Here is an 18,961-nt window from a genome sequence, read left to right as displayed (position 1 = left end):
CATGCTGGTGACCAGCAAACCAGCATCCCATGCTGGTCCTAGCATGCAAAACTTATCTTATGCTGGTGACCAGCAATGCTAGATTTTTCAGCAGTGTTGGGAAACATTTTAAAAAGTCTTACTAACCCCAAGCGGTTCCACTATTACTTCAAGTTACCAAATAAGAACACATCTGTTTAAATGAGACAGCCATGTGAGAGTTACCTCCATGCCCAGCACCCTTGAGTACTGTAGTTTGTTACATTAGATATGTTCATCAGGGCAGAGTGTTTTTGCGGAATATATGTGGCAATATATTACATAGTATTACATAGGTTTACATAGTGCACGTGGAATATAGGCAAAAGGTAAACAGGTGTGGCCTCCATACTGAACGCAATGGCATGAAAACCCCTGTGGCAAAGTATTTAGTTGGGGCGGATGAGAGAATCTGCCAAGATTTATGGTGGTGAAGTATTCAATATACATTCATCAAAGACAAACATGTCTTTCTCCATTTCCTTCTCTCTCTCACCCTCCTCCCAAGTGAGATCAAGATGACTCAGTGTATCTGTAGAGGACAAAAGTGTATTCTATCAGCCTGAGACTGTACAATAGTTGGCTCTGCCTTGAGCGCAGGAATTCCTGTGATCGCATTACAGCCTTCTAACAGTGACCTATCAGTTCTAGCTCTTCTACACTCTCCATTACTGATTTTCTATCACAAAAAAGCACCGTGGCGGCATTGAAAGTTTTTATCATGTGTCAGGGATTACAGCACATGCACTCATTAGGTTTCACACTCTGAGAGGACTTGGCTCAGGATACACACAGCCTCCCCCACACATATGCACACACACTCACTCTCATCCATATTTATGAATCACTCACACTGTCACACATTATGGCATAGGTCTATGAGCTAATTGAGCCTCTCTTAGTCTGTTTCTCTCTCTTTCTTTTCCTTCTCTGCTCCTGGGCTCAATGAAGGCAACTTATATCTTGATATTTCAGCACTTTTCGGAGCAGCTCTGCTTATTCCGCCGTTAACGCCATGCCTGTCGAGGGGGGAGGGGAGTATTTCTGCTGAGACACACCAGCCGCTCTATCGGCAGTATCATCTATCACCACAGATACCAGCGTACAGAGAGCACTGACAGAAAGAAAAATACACAGTTAACTGCAGATAACCTTGAGACTCTATATCTAGACTAGAGCGGATGCCTTCACACACTCAACGGAAGAAAAGACGGCTGTAAAATAAGCTCTAATGAAAGACATAATTGCTCTGTTTCGAAACCTTGAGCTGCCCACCTAGACCATTTAAACACTCAGACAAAATTATGGAACTAGTACATTCCATTAATTGTATTGAAAGTAGTGTACTTTAAAAGTTTTTTTTTTTTTTTTTTAAAAAGCTCTACTTGCAGATATTGTGATTTGATCTGTTCTTTGTTTTAAAATAATTTAATATAATGCATATTCAGATATTCATACAACAAAATATTCTGGGGGCCTTGAAAGTTTTATGAATATGATCAAAAAAGCTGGCAGTGGCTGCATGGCAATTTTTAATTTTTATTTTTAAACGGTGATTGTTTAAACGGTGATTCACTTAAGTGTTAAGTGTCCTTAAAGAGAGTATGCTTTCATGACGTTCTCCCTGTTTCACAGACAGGGCTTAAAGCAACACTAAATATTTTTTTTTACCTTAAAATAATGTTTCCAAAATCGCATCAGTGGTTCATCAAGCCACAACAGGGTAAAAGGCACTTCAGGATTCGCTTTGCGGCCCTATATCTGCTATAACCGCACTATACAAGTTTTCTAGATCGGGTAGCGTTTCTGTAGTTCGAATGAGACATAAAAAAACTACAAATTTGGCTTGCTTTACGTCAAGCGTTACAATAGTCATTATTTTGTTTTTCATCGTTTCTGATGTCTCAATACATCATACTTTCATAAAATCATGCAACATACTCTACCTTGTCTGTGGACATCGTTCATTTCAAAGCCGGTGCTGGATAAATAGCGAGTGTGCGTGCAACAGTAGCTGCGGTAGGCTAAATTATTTACAACAGCGTGGGACAGGACAATTCGGCTTCCAACCTGTAGGGCGACCGAAGAGGTAAAGTTCTTTAGTTTTAGTGTTGCTTTAAGTCTAGTCCCAGACTAAAATGCATGTTTAAACTGTTTTAACTGAAAGAAACTTGCTCTTTCATATCTTAAAATATGTCAGTGGCATTGTTTTGTCTCAAGATGCAGACCAGTAATGTTTTTTTTCTAAGGCACATTTTTAAAAGCTACTTAAATGGCCTAATTGAAATAAGGCCTACCGTAAAACTTCAAATAATAACCGAGTCCCAAATAGACGCCTGTCTCTTTTACACGCCTGGTGTGGCTACAGGTTTGGATAAATAAAGGCCGGTCTCAAATAGAGGCCTGGTCTGTTTTTAGTTTCGGGTTGTATTTAATCTTCTAAAACTCGTCAGATCGTCTGTTTAAGCAAGTTATATTGCAGATTGCGCACGCAAATAGAGCCCTGCGCATCTGGGCAGGAGCTGTTAGCGCAAGCAAGACAGGCAGAGAGAGTTAGCGCCGCGTCGCGTCTATGACAACTCGAGGTATTGCACACCAGACGAGAAGTGCAGCGCAACGCCGCGTCACGTCTGTGACAACTTGAGGTATCGCACACCGGACGCGCACTTTGTCAGTTTATGGCCAGCAATATTGTTATGTTTCAGGACATTATGAAATTAAGATCATGCCTGTACTATGTTATCATTGATACAATTAAATACAATCGTTGCTTAGTCTCCAGTCTGAATTCACTTTATCTCAGAGCGTCCGTTAACTGAATGAATTGAGAATATCCCCTGAAAATACGATAACATCAGCAATTTTCATTCAACCAGCTGTAAATGAATGTAAAACTAAATGTATATTGCAGCACAGGGTGAAGTCTCAACAGTAAATTAAAGGCCTGTCTCATAGCCTATCGATGCCTGTCTCAAATACAAGCCGGTGCAGTTCGGCGATTTCGGAAAATAAAAGCCCTGGGTATTATTTGAAGTTTTACGGTAATCCTGACAAATCAGATCTTAGTGTTTTTTTAGGTCTGGGTAGATGAAATGGTAAGCAAACAATCAGTTCTCCTATTCAACCTGTTGGATGCAGGAGAAATGGACAGGAATAAAGATCTGAGCAACTACAAGTCTTTGAGGTCTTTAATCATGACTTGTGTTTCACAGGACTTGTACCCGAGCCTTCCACATCACAAGTCCAATGCTTTACCAGGTGAGCTACCAAGCAATTTTACTACATCACAAAAAGCCATATGGAGCTGGTTATGATGCAAACGTCCAACTGAAATATTTTTATAACTGTAATATTTTACAAATCATGTAAAGCAAATGTTGGAGGCAAATCATGCACTATGGTACAAGCCTTGTAAGTTCATAACAAAGTATTGTGCAAATAATCGCATAAAAGTAAGTTTTTATTAATCAATAATCTGCAGTTAATTGTATGTATAGTTATGTTTTTGTTATCAGTTTTGCAAAAATGTAGGTGGAGGCATGTTTTTTCAATGAGCCCACACTCTTAAAAAGGTTTTTGCAGCGATGCCATAGAACCATTTTGGGTTCTCCAAAGAACCTTTTAGTGAAAAATTCTTAAAATAACCATTTTTGTTTTAGTGTGAAGAACATTTTAGTAATCTAAAGAACCCTTTTCAACTAAAGACTCTTTTGTGCAATGGAAAGATTACATGGCTAAGGAACCATAAATTAAGAAGCTATTTTAAGAGTGCATGTGAGGTAGTCTACTAAGGTTTATAATCTGTCCCTCCACTTTTTAGTTTCAACACCCCTAGTCTAACCATCTGATACCTTCATATGTACCATGGCACCACCACAGTAGGGGTGTACACGTCACACGGTGTCATGGTGCTCATGGGAGTGTTGAGGGATTAAATGTTACTGGCGCTGGTTCAGAGTTTGTTCAAGGTATATCTGTCTAGCAACAGTAGAGCGTATAAACCGCTTGAGCCTGCTCATCTTTCTTTTCCTGTCCTTTGTCCTGCATGAGGAAAATGCGTGGGCCCACTGCACTGACTCATACAACACTCACATTGAGAGAAAAACAGCCCACCCTCAGAGAAAGAAGGATGATGCTCTGTGGTGGAGGAGAAGAAGAAGAAGAAAGGCGTAAAAATGAACAGTTACCCATCCAAGAGATATCTCTTTATTTTTCTGATCTCTTTCTCTTTTCGTCCCACTCTTGTCTCCAGACCTCCCACGCACAAGTCCTGCCATTCGCTTCTTTTACAGATGGAGATCCTTTGAAAGCAGTTTGAGGTGTTCTATTTTTCTCCTCTTCTCGCCCTCTACCTCTTTCATCTGTCTGCCAGCTCACAGCTCTTTGAATAACCTGAACGCCACTTCATACACTTCATTTTCTGCTGTATAATTACCCACAGCATGAGATAAGTCAAATGGAGCTGGCTTCAACCAACCCTGACCATTATTGAAAATGCTGAAGATTAATTTGGGTAAAGAGGTTGTCAAGTACCTAAGTAAGAGCCCAAGGAAAGCAGTTCAAAAAGCCAAACTTTTTGAAATATTGTCATCTGTGATAATCACTTTCAAGGTGACAGAAGAAAACGTCTCAGAAGAGATGTTTGAGGTCTGGGTAGATGGTAAGCAAACAATCAGCTCTCCTAATCAACGTGTTAGATGCAAGAGAAATGGGCAGGAATTAAGATCTGAGTGACTTTGACAAGGGCCAAATTGTTACTGCAAGGTGACTGGATTAGAGTATCTGAAACCGCAAAGGCTTGTGAGTTGCTCCCGATCAGCTGTGATGAGAATTTACCAACAGTGGTCTGAGAGGGACGAAACACAAACTGGCAACCAATGGTGTTGGATGCCCGACTCATTGATGCAACGAAGGCTATCCTGTCTGGTCCCAGCCAACAGAAGGTCTACTGTGGCACACTAAATTTTAATGATGTTATGGGAGGAATGTTTCACAACACACAGTGTATAACACTGCTGCTTATGGAGCTGTGTTGTCACAGACCAATCAGAGTGCCTATGATGACCCCTGTCCACCATCGAAAGCACCTACAATGGACACGTCAGAACTGGACCTTGGAGCAGTGGAAGAAGGTCGCCTTGTCCAATGAGTCACGTTAACATTACATGGACAGCAGTGTACAGTACGTGTGCGCCATTTACCTGGGAAAGTGATGGCACCAGCACTGTGGGACGACAACAAGCGGGTGAAGGGAGTGTGATGCTCTGGTCAATGTTCTGCTGGGAAACCCTGTGTTCCTAAGTACCTAAACATTGTTGCAGACCAGGTTCACCCCTTCATGGCAATGGTGTTCCCTGGTGGAAATGGCCTCTTTCAGTAGGATAATGTACCCTGCCACACTGCACTCATTGCTCTATCCAATTGATCATCTGTGGGATGTGCTGGAACAACAAGTTCAATACGCGCGGCTCCACCTCGCGACCTACAAGACTTTAAGGATCTGCTGCTAACGTCTTGGTGCCAGATACCACAGGATACCTTCATGTCCATGCCTCAGCAGGTCAGCGCTGCTTTGGCAGCGCGCGGAAGACCAACAAGATATTAGCATATTATTTCAATTCATTAATTGCAATTGATATTGAATTAGCCAGAAACAACAGGATGTCACAAGCAACACAACATAAATAATTACACCATTCATTTTGACTAATTATTGTCATTTAATGTTATTATTTTAACACTGATATAATCCAAAAAATTCTCATCAAACCCATATATTTGTATAAACATTTATCTGTTGATTTGAATGATTTGTTGTATCCTCCAGAAGTCACATTTGTCAGCCACTTGAGTGATTGAGGCTGCCTTATTTCAGAAAATTAACCATTACATTCCAAAGAAAGATACTACAATTATTTTCGATCACAGATAATAAATCACTTTTATAATGGTTATTTTTCTGAAATGAGACCTCCTCAAAGATATGTGCTCAGGTGACAAGTACGGCTGAGACCGCAGCCTTTGAATTGAGACACAGTCATTTAGTCCGCTTAAACTCCACCCTTTTCTTATAATTAACTGCAAGTTTGCATTCTGATGTGCCTCCATCCAATCAATAACAAGAACCAATTCCTTGCCATACTTTTTTTTTATTTTTTCGTTTCACTCAGATGTACGGCACAATACGAAAGAAAACATCTGTTTCTACTTATATTTCATCGCAACTTTAATTGTAATTCCTTCAAATTTATATTTGAATTTACATTCAAATATCCTATTTGTTTCCCCAATTTACATTCAGGAATTCAAAGGCTTTATTATTTGACTTCTGAATGGCTCAAAACCTTGTTATCAAATGATCACATCATGAGCTAATACCGAACTCTGGAAAGAGTTTTGCGTGTTGAGCCATGGTGCTCATGTGAGTGATTCAAGTTCAAGCCTTGTCATGATCCCATTCTCACTTTCTCACGTCACGTACCTGTGTTTCTGCCCAAAAGACAAAATCTAAATAAATGTCATGTTCCAAATCCCCCAAATAAAAAATAAAACGTATGCATCACTGATTTGCAAGAACCCATTAAGCAGAGGTTTAATAAACGTGGAGAGGAACAACTGGTGTGAGTTTGAACTGATTCTCCTGTTACATCCCTCGATAAGACTGGTAATTATAACTCGTGAGTCTTTGTCAAGCACCCCGAGGGCCTGTTATTAATATCTCCTGACAACACACTCACACATAGAGCGCAGAGGAGCAGAGCCGATAAAGACATAACAATTTAAATAGAATCTCTATATCTCAAAGTGATGTTAAGACATCCGTCTTTGCTCTGGATATGTGTTTATGAGAAACGAGAGAGAGGCAGAAAGATTCTAACAAATGGATGAAACGCAAGCCCAGTGATGAATAATGTCACTGCACACACACACACACACACATCCAAAGAGCTCCAAATGTGCCAATATTACACATAAATCCAGTGTGTCGTCGCTTTAGAGAAATCCTCCTGGGTTTCTGCTGCCCGACTGAGATTTTAAGCTGGTACGTATTAGACAGAGAAGATGAAAAACCTTCCCATGAACAGGAGACACAGGAAATAATTAGGAATAATATGTAGAGCCAAACTCCCAGTTTCACAGACAAGGCTTAAAGCTAGTCTTAGGCTAGGCATGTTTGAGCAGTTTTAACTGAAAGCAACTTGCACTGACATATCTTGAAATATGTCAGTGCTATTGTTTTGTCTTAAGCACACCAGTAATGTTTTTTTTTCTAGGGCACGTATATGAAAGCAAAGCTACTAATTGCCCTAATTGAACTCAAGCCTAATTTATGCCCTGTCTGTGAAACCGGACCAAAGTGTCTAGCCAAAAAACGTAACTGTGATGGGTAATACGATTCAACATTTAATTGCACACCAAACGTTAAACTGAAACCTGTTACCTGAAATCGTTAAACGTTAAATTCACCCGCAGCTAATATTAAAATTGATACTTCAATATATGTTAGACTGTTCACACTCAGTCAAGGTCATCTTCACTGATGGTTATGATCAAATTAAAATGCATTGATTTAGGTCAAAAACTCTTCTTTAAATGAAAGCAAAAACATGTGAATGGCCCCTAATCCATCTTTCAATATATATATATACCCTGCTATATAGTTAACCTGCACGTTCCAATGCTGGAAATGTTAAAAGAGTCTATTGTAAGGAGTAAAAAGTATAATTTTTCCATTAGAAATGTAATTGTAAATGTAATGGTAACACTTTACAATAAGGTTCGTTAGTTAACATTAGTTAACTACATTAGTTAACATGAACTAATAATGAACTGCACGTATACAGCATTTATTAATATTTGTTCATGCTAATTTCAACATTTACTAATACTTTATTAAAATCTTGTTAACATTAGTTAATGCACTGCGAACTAACATGAACAAATAATGAACAGCTTTATTTCTATTAACTAATGTTAACAAAGATTAACAAATACAGTAACAAATGTATTGCTCATGGTTAGTTAATGTTAGTTAATACATTAACTAATGAATCTTATTGTAAAGTGTTACCAATGTAATTGAGTAAAAGTACAAACGTGAAGTTTTAATAGTGCTCAAGTAAAGTACAAATTGCCCCAAATAAAGTGAAATTATAGTAATGAAGCACAATTACTGAACTAATTTACACCCCTGGCTCTTATGCCCTCTTCTCATGTTTGTGTGTGCTAGATATATGCGAGCAACATGATATTAGTACCTTGGAATAGGATGTGTGTCTGGTGTGGGGGTGGGTGATAGGAAAAGAGCAGGAAAGAGAGAGAGGTGGATAGATGGGTCTGCTGCGTGCTGGGACACAATCAGAGTAAATCAGGCTAAAGGCCTGGGCCTCAGCCATCTAAACCACGTCATTTCATTAGCCTTATTTATGGCCCTCCAACCCCCTAGATGACCCTCTCTCTCCTTCCACCCCATCATCCCTCTCTCTCCTGCTCTCTCTTTCATCCTCCCACAGAATCCTGGCAAGCTCTCCTATCCTCCATCCTCGAACTTGCATCTATATCTTTTCCCATTGTGGATCTCCACCTTATTCATCGCAAGTAAACTGACAGAGCGGTGTAAAAAATCGCACGGGATGAGTTATTTTATTCAGCTAGGGGAGAATGTGCAGGGCTTATGTATGAGATCCGTGAATGATGCCCTCTTGTTTTGATGCTGCGAGATAATTTGTCTGTAACCGCATAAATATTTATGATACATTCAGCGGATCGTAGCTTGATAATCTCAGAAGATTTACTTCCCTGCCTGCTGCATTTTTATAGGCGGCAGATCATCCGTTTCCCAAATGTTAACGCGGTGTCCTTATTTTTCCCTTCTGTACTCCCAGATATCTCCTGATCCCTGCAGAGTTATAGGGTGCAGTAGAGCCTTTTAATGTGCGCTCTTTGATGAATATGGGATTTTCCTATCTAAAGGCTGTCAATCTTCTCTCCTTCGTGTTTTGTGTCAAGTTCCTGCTAGGAAGACAAACCGACTCAAACCTCTTTTTTCCTTGACTGTGAACTCAAAAATAGCCTGTGGAAATATCAAACAACTGTACTCTCGTGTGGCACAATGGTTGGAAATGAAAAGAAAAGGCATGTGGAGCTTGATGCTATAGGTTGCTGTGAATATTCTAGGTGGCTGCTGAGTGTTTTGGGTGGTTGCTTACTGGCCTAAGTGAAAAGAACAAACACGCCAGTACTTTGTTATTCCTCATCCCTATATGGATTTTTTTTTCACCAATCTGATTGTGAAAGCACACACATCCTCATCAAGCTGTGCTATTTGAGGTATCATTCATGTCCATGATTATTTCCATCCAAGTTGCATATTTAATTTATACGATAAATCGGAATTAAAGGAGTCATCGGATGCCCATTTTCCACAAGTTGGTATGATTCTTGGTCTTCATGTAAAGTTTGTAACATTCTTTGGTTAAAATTCCTCAATGGTTGTGTAAAACAACACCGTTTTTACATCCTCAAAAACAGCTCTGTTCACAGCTACCCGTTTCGGTGCATGTCTCTTTAAATGATAAGGAGCAACTGCTCACCCCACCCCTCTCTTCCGTGGGGGGTGTCGACACAAGACAAGTGCTGCTTTGGTGGACAGTATACAAATGGCAAAGGGAGGAAATATGCGAATACAGGACAGTCCGTCAGCGGTCGTGGGCGGAGCATCAAATTGCTCAGAAAATCCAATCGGTTTAATTATTGAATGTTTAGACTTTTTGAGGCTAAAAAAAAGCCATACAATTTTTTTCCATTGTATGGTGGGTGGTTGTGTCCAAACACACTGTAAAGACATGTATATGCAAACACCAAATAAAAGTGAATTTTGCATCCGATGACCCCTTTAAACTATTTGAAAATAAAGGACCGTTTCCATCTCAGCCTAAAGTTGTGGCTTTTTTATTTGAAGTGCACAGACTAAATGCATTTACACACTGACAGGAGAACTTATCATAAGAAATGTTTACAACATGTGTACATTAATTTGTTCTTTACCTTAATGAATTTCTAGTATTCTAATTGAGCGATCGCAAGGTTACTGATTTGCAGAAAACACGCACAAGCCATTTCCATAGAAGGGGTTACATACAACACTGAACACTCTCTTCTAAGAGAATGCGCAACAAAATCTCGAGCAGTGCCAAGTGTGCTGTCCTCAAAGCAAGTTTAAGTGTGCCACCAAGAGTGTGATTTTTTTTTTTTTTTTTTGCGTACTTGTGGGTTTAGTTGTTCCTTGTCTCAGCCTCAGACAATGGACCATTGGCTGAACGTCTTATGCATATGGCACAATTAACTGGAAACACTTCAGGATTTTTGAAGTCGTCATCTGGTTAGTCGAATTCTACAGGATTTCCTGGAGACGTGTGTGCCGTGTTATTTAATGGTCCACCTGGAAACAAATGCTGTCACACCAAACCCCCTCGTGGACGAAGAATGCTGTCGTGTTTACAACTGTGTCAATGAGCGCTTACCAGGATCAACTAAACGCTGGATTTTCAAAAGTACATGTGAAGTTTGCGGCTCCATTGTTGCAGTAAACACACAACGTTCTTGAATTAATCATTTATTTAGATGCACGCCAGTCTGTTGTTGTAGGGACATGGACTTTACATTTTCCCACCCCTAAACATGATGCGGAACAAAACAAACTGATTGGCCGCGTTACATGATGTCAGTCAAACGTCCTTTTGGGCAATAAAAGCTGCGATAGAGTCCAGACCTTCCTTCTGCCATCAGTCTTGTTAGCTGTTCCTAAAAAAATAATATTTAGAATATTTTTTAGTACAAACCTTATTAATAAACCATTATTTGTACATGAAAATGTAGATATTGCACTCAAACTTATCCATATACATAGTGAATGAGACCTATTAGGTGTGTTCGATACACCGATCGGTATATGACGTCAAAGTACAGTGAGAGCGATTCGAAAGCATATGGAGCCGTCTGCTCTCTAATCACTCTCGCGGTACTTTGATGTCATTCACTGATCGGTCTGCGCAACGTTGCTTCAAGCTGAACACACCTGGGTTTCCGGGTTGAATGACATGGTTCCTGTAATCGGTGTGCAACCAAGGGGGTAATCCATCCGCCGGAAACTGAAGCTTCCCCGGGGGCCGACCAGTGTAGCAGAACTTCCCCTGCTGTTAGCATTCCATTGACTCTCATTCATTTTGGCATCACTTTGACAGCGAATAACTTTACATCTGAGGCGTTTAAAGACTCGATTTGTCCATTATTTATTTCTGAAGAAACACGACAATGTATAAAAGGCTCCATTACTTTGTACCTTACGTTATGGCCCCGTAGAAGCCGTTTTTGTAAAAATAGGCTAACGATTGCGTCATAATCACGCGACTCTCTGTCGCACAGTTGAGAAATTACCGTATAGACAGGAGGAGAAGCTCGCAAGCAATTGGGGGGACGTGGAGGCATAAAGTCTAGGGAGAAGCCCATAGAGAGTGATAAAGTTGCTCCTGCTGCTAGCTCATGGACTGCTAATACTCACGCTCTCCGTCTCTGCGAGATTCGGAAGGGAATGATTCAGATTTCTCTCGGCACAGCTACTAGAAGACTCGCGTCATCTACGTCACCAAGCTCAGTTTGAGCCTCCGCAGTACGCCCAGCCATCAGGAAGTGAGTGCTTCTAATGGGCTTCACTTTTCTCCGTTGAAATCTATGGGGTCGCTGTGTCCATCTTATATACTGTCTATGTGTGCAAGGGGTTTGAGATACGTTTTCTCTTTCTTATAACATATCAACAGTGATCAGCAATAATGGTAAGCCTAATACTCACAATAAAAATAATAAGTTCATATCATAACACAGCCTCGGAAGTGGATTATCCTTCACCTGAAATGTTTGTCTTTTCATCCTGAAATGCAAGGCAAATGTTGGATCACAATAATTAGGAACCACAGTTTTCACAAATCCCTTCACTCGTTTGGGATGGTCTCTTTTATTCTGTAACATCGAGGGTATTTTGCAGTATTAAACACGTATTTATAGCCTACCGATTTCATCAGGCTCTGAAAATTCTTCAAAAAGAATAAATAGAATGGCCTTCTCAGCTGCCATAGTTGCAACTCTTGCGTCATCAGTTCAACTCACCACCGTTTCCGTTTAAAAAATGTTCTGAGTGAATTATTCAATCACATGACTTGAGACAATCACATGACTTTGTCTTTGCATATATGGGTATTTTTTTGGAAACTGTTTTCATCATCATTTATGTGAATTAATTACTGTTACAATACTGTTTTATAGCATTCAACAAAACCATAAACATATGTAAACCAAAAGTATATTCTTCAGAATACAGGAAAGAACACTAATACAGTAAAGATACAGTACAAATACAGTAAAGAACACTAAATTAGTGTTTGCACACGTGAGGAGTGTGTGTGTGTGTGTGTGTGTGTGTGTGTGTGTGTGTGTGTGTGTGTGTGTGTGTGTGTGTGTGTGTGTGTGTGTGTGTGTGTGTGACCTGGGCTGCGCCCCAATTCACCTACTTATACTAAGGCCTTAAAGCATGTAACCATGAAGAAGCATGAAGAAAAAGTACTTTTGAGTGTATAGGCAGTATATAGCAGTGTATATATGTACAGTAAAGCAGTGAACAATTCGTGTTTGCACATGTGAAGTGTGTGTGTGTGTGTGTGTGTGTGTGTGTGTGTGTGTGTGTGTGTGTGTGTGTGTGTGTGTGTGTGTGTGTGTGTGTGTGTTCTGGTAATCATCACGTTGTGGGGACAATAATCTGTTTACACAGTCACGTAATGGGGACCTCTTGCGTTGTGGGGACAAAAAATCTGGTCCCCATAAGGGTGACCCATTTAATTATATAGAGGAACTATTCTGAAGGTACTGGGCGGAGTTTTAGCATTGGCCCATAACACATGATTATCAGGTAGTGTATGTGTGTGAAGCGGGTGCTCAGCTGCGCCCCCAAACATTTTTGACTGGTAATGCGCTCACTTCTCCACACACACATTTTCCAATTATGGTTGGGTACCGCCCACTTCCGGGTCCTCGTTAGGAAGGATTTCAGCAGCAAAACGAAAATATAAGTATGATATTGATACTTTACACGGAGGACAAAGAAGAAGATTATTTACTGGAGATGCCAACTAAGGATCTAAACTTCTGCAGAGGATAAAAGTGAAGCTCAAGGTAAGCACATATGTATTAAACTAAAACTAATTAGGTTAATTCGATTAGTCAGCGGGCTAGCTAGTTAGTGCTAATTGTCGAGGCTAAGTGTGGCCTGACATGTTTCTGTGTTTTTCCAATCACATAATCATACAATTTAATGTTATGGACTTAATTTTAACTGACAAATGTCGTCAAGTCTTTAGTCTGACTGATTGCTAATGGAGGGATTATGTTATTAAGTTTATTTCTGTCTAGTTCGCGTTAGTGCTGGATGGTTGATTATTTTATACTTTAAATTAAAGACAAGTTATATTTCTTGTCAGGCCACAGGTTTAAATCGCGTTCCGCGGGGGGAGGGGGGTATTATCGCTCTTGTGTTTGACTTTTAGTTTTGATATGAAGAATTAAATATCAATAATTGTTTTTACATTTAAGCGAACTCATAGGCAACATAAATTATACAAGCCACAGATCTTGACCAAAGTGCTTCACAGAGAAATTAAGTAAATACAAAACACTGAAATGATAAGTAGCTTTAAAATAATAAATTAATAAGCTTCGTTTTAAGTATGACCGTAGTTAAAATAAACAGGGGTTTGTATGGTGAGATAGTTCATAAAAGTAGTTAGGTTAAGGTCTAAATGAGTAGGCTAGTTAAATAATTGCCAAGGCTACCTGTGATTATATAGATGTTGGTTTTGTGAGAGATTAGAGCCTAAGTGAAAATGGTGAGTTGATGCATTGTGCCAGATGATAAATCTGATATTATCCTTGAGTTCTGATTTCTTGTCTTACATTGATCAATATCATTGTAATAGTGTTGCATTACATTAATACAATATAGTGTTACATTACAATAACATTCTTATCTACTTATTGAACATGCTAGTTGAATTATGCATGTCTCCCTATTTTCACAGTGTAATTTATTTCACACAATTTTTTCTCTATCAGTTTGAAATGCCACCACGAATCAGCCCCCTTAAGGATGCCATGCATCACGTTGTTTCGAAGACTGACAAAACATTCAAATTAGATGTGAAGTATATCAATGCAGTGAAAGGTAAGGAGGTGTGATTCATCATTCAATATTTACCATCATATGCATGTCCCAACCATAATCTTATGAGCATGTAATGCCAAACTTCTGGGTACATTAATTAGACCCCTGGTTGCAGCTTATTTTAAATCAGCAGCCAACTATTTGTCTTTTTTTCCTTTATCTAGGCCTATATGTTTTTTTGTGTGTAAAAATGTTTTTTTTTCTGTATATTGCAGGACGTGGTCTATTTGCAAAGGGTGCCTTTTGCAAAGGTGATTTTGTTGTTGAGTATAAGGGAGATATGATAAATGATGCAGAACTGCAGAGGAGAAGAAAACGTTACCACGCATCCTGTGCTGCATTTATGTTTGATTTCAAGTGGCGAGGGAAAACATGGTGGTAAGAAGTCAAGTTGCACCAAAGTTATATTTCTTTTTTCTAAACTATAGTAAAAAATAGGGCTGAACGATTAATTGCATTTGCGATAATATCGCGATATGATGAAACGCGATTTTGTAACCGCAAAAGCTGCGATTACACTCTAGTCACGTGACACGCAATAGTAAAGCAGTCTGAACTGCAGATGAAGCCTCAAATTTGCACGCTACGCATATGCCTGGCATAGGCTACAGGAAAGAACAGTTTGTTTAATTTATGTGATTGTGTTATAGATTCTCTTCAACGATTTAGATAATTTCAGAATCGAGTCTGAGCTTAGTTTTAAACACAGATGCGTGATGACGCTGCGTGTGCTTTAAAAACAACCGTATTCTGCTTGCTTCTAATTCCTCTGTCACACACATTCGAACCTTCCGAAAAATAGCTGATGTTACTCTAGTAGTGCGCGGTCCCGCCCGCCGGTATTTTCCATGCAAATGCTCTATAAAGGCATCATATGTCTTTTGGAATGCAGTTGGCTTATACATTAAAAATAAAAGTATGAAAACCATCGACAGAAGCTGCTTTCAATTTCAAATACTCACGCCCGCTTTGTGAAGAGCGCTCTCACATGCGGCTGTGAGCCACTCTGTCTACGTGTACTTGCATCTCAAAATGCGTTTATGACGCAAAATTAATGCAAACAGTCAGTTATGTCTTAAGTTATTAAACAGACAGAACAAACCACATCTTACCTATATTTTAAAAGAGATCTGTGCATTAGTGTGAAGCAGCTTATCGTATCTAAACTGAGAAAGAAAAATCACAGCTCAGACGACTCTTAAATACTGATAGCACTCTTTGTTTATTGCTTGTAATGTTTTTTCCCCTCTTTGTTATTGATAGCTTTTATGTTTTGAAGCTATTTGTTTATATAGCCTATTTAAAATTCTTAACATGTAATTGTATTAATTTAGTTTTTAATGTGTAATTATTTTTAAAAGTAGCCTACATATAATTACATATGTAATTAAATAAATATTTCAAGTTGTATTAATAAGATTAATTAATAAATAAAAAAAGTTGATCGGCTCATGAGGTGCCTAAAGATTTCCATCCATATTTTACAATGATTTATTGCTTGTGTTTGTTGAATAATATAAAAGATTACGAGCTCAAAAAATAATCGCGTATTAAATCGCAATCGCAATATTGGTACAAATTAGGGCTGGGCGATATGGCCTAAAAAAAAAATCCCCGATTTTTTCATTAAAAAATCCGATTTACGATTTAAATCGATTTTTTTCCCCCCTATTTAAAATCAATCTGCAGATGACAAATAAATTGTTTAAAACAAGTTTTAGCTAGCCAAGATGGCAGGCCCTGCCTTTGTAAACAGTGAAAATGTAACATTTAACATAACCTAACATAACATAAAATGGGTGTAAATGTAAAAAAAAAAAAAACTTGCATCAGTTGGTGACTAAAAATAATTTTATTAAGTTTAGTGACAACACAATGTTTACTTGGTACACTGACTGTATGCTACTGTTTTTATTACTGCTCACAATTTCAATTCTTGTGATTTGATTCTGATCTTGATTCAATATCGATTCCTTTGGATAAATATTAGGTACAGTAGATACGTTAATGTGTTGTTAATTTTTCTCTCCCAAAAAAAAGTCACCTACTGTAAACATACAGAGCCCTGTCAGCTGGTATTATTATTAAAGGTTAAAAGTAACATCTCAATTTTATTTTAATGCGTTTTTTACAATGACAACGTTATAATATTTTAATGATATCGGTAAAAATATAATAAAAATGTAATATAGTTATCATATTTAGCAAAATACTCCTCTCTACAGACAATTGTTTAAGTCCAACTAACGTGCTATGGTTATTAAACGGCTTTCCTGAGGTAAACGTTACCCGACTGTTCTCCAGCTGTTTATGGACCTCTGTCCGCGGTTGAAAAACACTTGATCTAGCGATTTTATTACATTACATACTGTATCTTTCAAATTACCTATTAATCATTCGTGTTTATTTATATTAACTAAGTTAGTAGTAAGTTAACAGATGACCGTTCACGTGCCGCTTGAACTGAGATCTGTCTGCGATCTGTCACGTCACATTTACAAGCACCAAAACGGTGTTTATTGTTTGAATTTTGTAATTAAATTGACAGAATCTGAGAGCTGAGAATTTGTTTTATATCAATAGTACCGTAAACCTTCTCTGTCGGTGTCACCGTCCTCTTTGCTTCGCGATTTTCTCTGCGTGAGAAATGGATGTGTGGCGTGAGAGCGTGTGGAAAGTGACAACTGCGTGAGTCTCACGGTGAATGCGTGAGAGTTGGCAGCTCTGCAGATTCAGTTTGTAAATGTTTTTGGCGGGTGTGCTTGTGCAGCTGCGGTCTTGTTCATTTGCCATGTTGTTTGTGTAGCTCTATGGCAAACGCGCTGAGCGCGTTCAGAACTACGGAAGCCCAGAGGGGAGCGTCGGCGGATATTATAGAGAAAACCGATTTTCATTCAAACACATCGATGTACACAACACACTCGAGTTAATCGATAAAATCGATTTATCGCCCAGCCCTAGTACAAATAATCGCAATTAGATTATTTTCCAAAATCGTTCAGCCCTAGTAAAAAAGACACTGATTTGTGGTGGTATATTGTAATACTTGTATTCATCCTTTTCTCATGCTTTCATATTTAAGTATTGATGCCTCAAGAGAAGATGGATCGTTTGGGCGGATAGCTAATGATTGCCACAAACATCCAAATTGTAAGATGAAGAAAATTGACGTCAATGGAAAGCCTCACCTTTGTCTGTTTGCCCTGGATGACATTAAAGAAGGAGAAGAAATTGCCTATGATTATGGAGGAGAAGACTACCCATGGAGAACACAAGTATGTTGCAAAGCACACTGTGTACAGAATAGCTCATATTGTTGCAACATGTCAAACAAGTTGTTGGTTGAATAGATTAGAATTTTAATCTATTAGAAATCTATGAGTCTAATTTGTCTATTCCAATAAATGATATCCAAATCTCAGAAAGCTACAATCCAAGTTAAGTTACTTTTAGGTCAGTGTTTCAATTTATACATTAAAGAATGAGGTGGTACAGTCTTAGGCCACATTTTTTTGCCCCAAGTTATGTGTAGCCATATTGGCCATATTGCAACTAATGGGTGAAATGTAATCCCAAAAAACAAAACAATGATTATCTATGTAAAATTAAGACATTTTATACTTGTAAAGATGTTTTTTTGTTTGTTCAATTTTATTTATTTATTCTGAAGTCATGTGATATCTGCTGCAGATTTCTCTCTTGTTACCTTGTCTAATATCTTGTCATTATAAATGTTGTCTCTTACAGATAACCAGCCTTGCTGTTAATACCAGCGCAGCGAGTGACTCTGATCCTTCTCTCCAGTCAGAGACTCGGATGGATGATGAATCTGCTCAAATCAACTCTCCTCAACCGGTACGTCCACATTCATCACTAAAGATTTAGGTCTACTGACTCTCTTTGTCATGGTTTAGTGATTTTTAAGCATATTTTGATGTGTATCTGTTGTAAATTAATACATTAAACCGTTTAACGACATGTGTCCAGTAGGTTAGTGCTAGTGGAGTATTTAGGGCCAGTTTTATCCTTCACAAGGATTTTTTCTGGGTTATTTGTTGATTTAAAATGGACGCTCACGACGTCCCCACAACACACTTTCAGTTAGTGTTTGAGTTTCAACTTTTGTGTTGAATTGGATGAAACTAGTCCCCATAAGGAACTATAACGTTGTGTGTGAAAGGTCCTCATGAAGCTGGTTTAATCCAGATGTGTGTGAGCGCTAACAGAGGTTGAATTGGACAGGAATAAGTGTTTTAGATTAAGTTGATTTGTCTCTCTCTCTGAAGTCATGTGATATCTGCTGCAGATTTCTCTCTTGTGTTTCCTTGTCTAATATCTTGTCATTGTAAATGTTGTCTCTTACAGATAACCAGCCTTGCTGTTAATACCAGCGCAGCGAGTGACTCTGATCCTTCTCTCCAGTCAGAGACTCGGATGGATGATGAATCTGCTCAAATCAACTCTCCTCAACCGGTACGTTCACATTCATCACTAAAACATGACAAAGTGAGACAGTAGACTTAAATCTTTAGTGATTTTTAAGCATATTTTGATGTGTATCTGTTGTAAATTAATACATTAAACCGTTTAACGACATGTGTCCAGTAGGTTAGTGCTAGTGGAGTATTTAGGGCCAGTTTTATCCTTCACAAGGATTTTTTTCTGGGTTAATTGTTG

The 18,961-nt window shown here is 38.7% G+C and overlaps 1 protein-coding gene and 1 long non-coding RNA gene across 2 annotated transcripts in view; both read left to right on the top strand.

Annotated features, from left to right (window-relative positions):
* Window positions 1-18,961, top strand: part of LOC307012156 — a 58,343-nt gene that overhangs the window by 19,007 nt on the left and 20,375 nt on the right. The window contains exon 2 of the long non-coding RNA XR_013800576.1: window positions 3,231-3,276. This is a non-coding gene — a long non-coding RNA (uncharacterized lncRNA). The remainder of the gene's footprint in view (window positions 1-3,230; window positions 3,277-18,961) is intronic.
* On the top strand, window positions 12,792-18,944 carry LOC307011886 (N-lysine methyltransferase KMT5A-A-like). Its single transcript, XM_079637959.1, has 6 exons — window positions 12,792-13,239; window positions 14,176-14,284; window positions 14,500-14,662; window positions 17,367-17,559; window positions 18,032-18,139; window positions 18,650-18,944. The coding sequence occupies exons 2-6, from the start codon at window positions 14,182-14,184 to the stop codon at window positions 18,800-18,802; spliced, it is 720 nt and encodes a 239-aa protein (XP_079494085.1). The 5' UTR covers window positions 12,792-13,239; window positions 14,176-14,181; the 3' UTR covers window positions 18,803-18,944.

The sequence above is a fragment of the Phoxinus phoxinus genome (assembly GCF_949152265.1).
Source record: "Phoxinus phoxinus genome assembly, chromosome: 15".
Taxonomy (NCBI): domain Eukaryota; kingdom Metazoa; phylum Chordata; class Actinopteri; order Cypriniformes; family Leuciscidae; genus Phoxinus; species Phoxinus phoxinus.
Note: the sequence above shows the minus strand (reverse complement) of the source record. Positions and strands in the feature narration are given on the sequence as shown.

What these genes read in the sequence shown, in the direction of transcription:
- LOC307011886 (XM_079637959.1), top strand. Translation starts at nt 14,182, where the DNA reads ATGCCACCACGAATCAGCCCCCTTAAGGATGCCATGCATCACGTTGTT. An exon ending in GTATATCAATGCAGTGAAAG is followed by an intron (nt 14,285 to 14,499) that starts GTAAGGAGGTGT and finishes TGTATATTGCAG; the next exon opens with GACGTGGTCTATTTGCAAAG. An exon ending in AAATCAACTCTCCTCAACCG is followed by an intron (nt 18,140 to 18,649) that starts GTACGTCCACAT and finishes TGTCTCTTACAG; the next exon opens with ATAACCAGCCTTGCTGTTAA.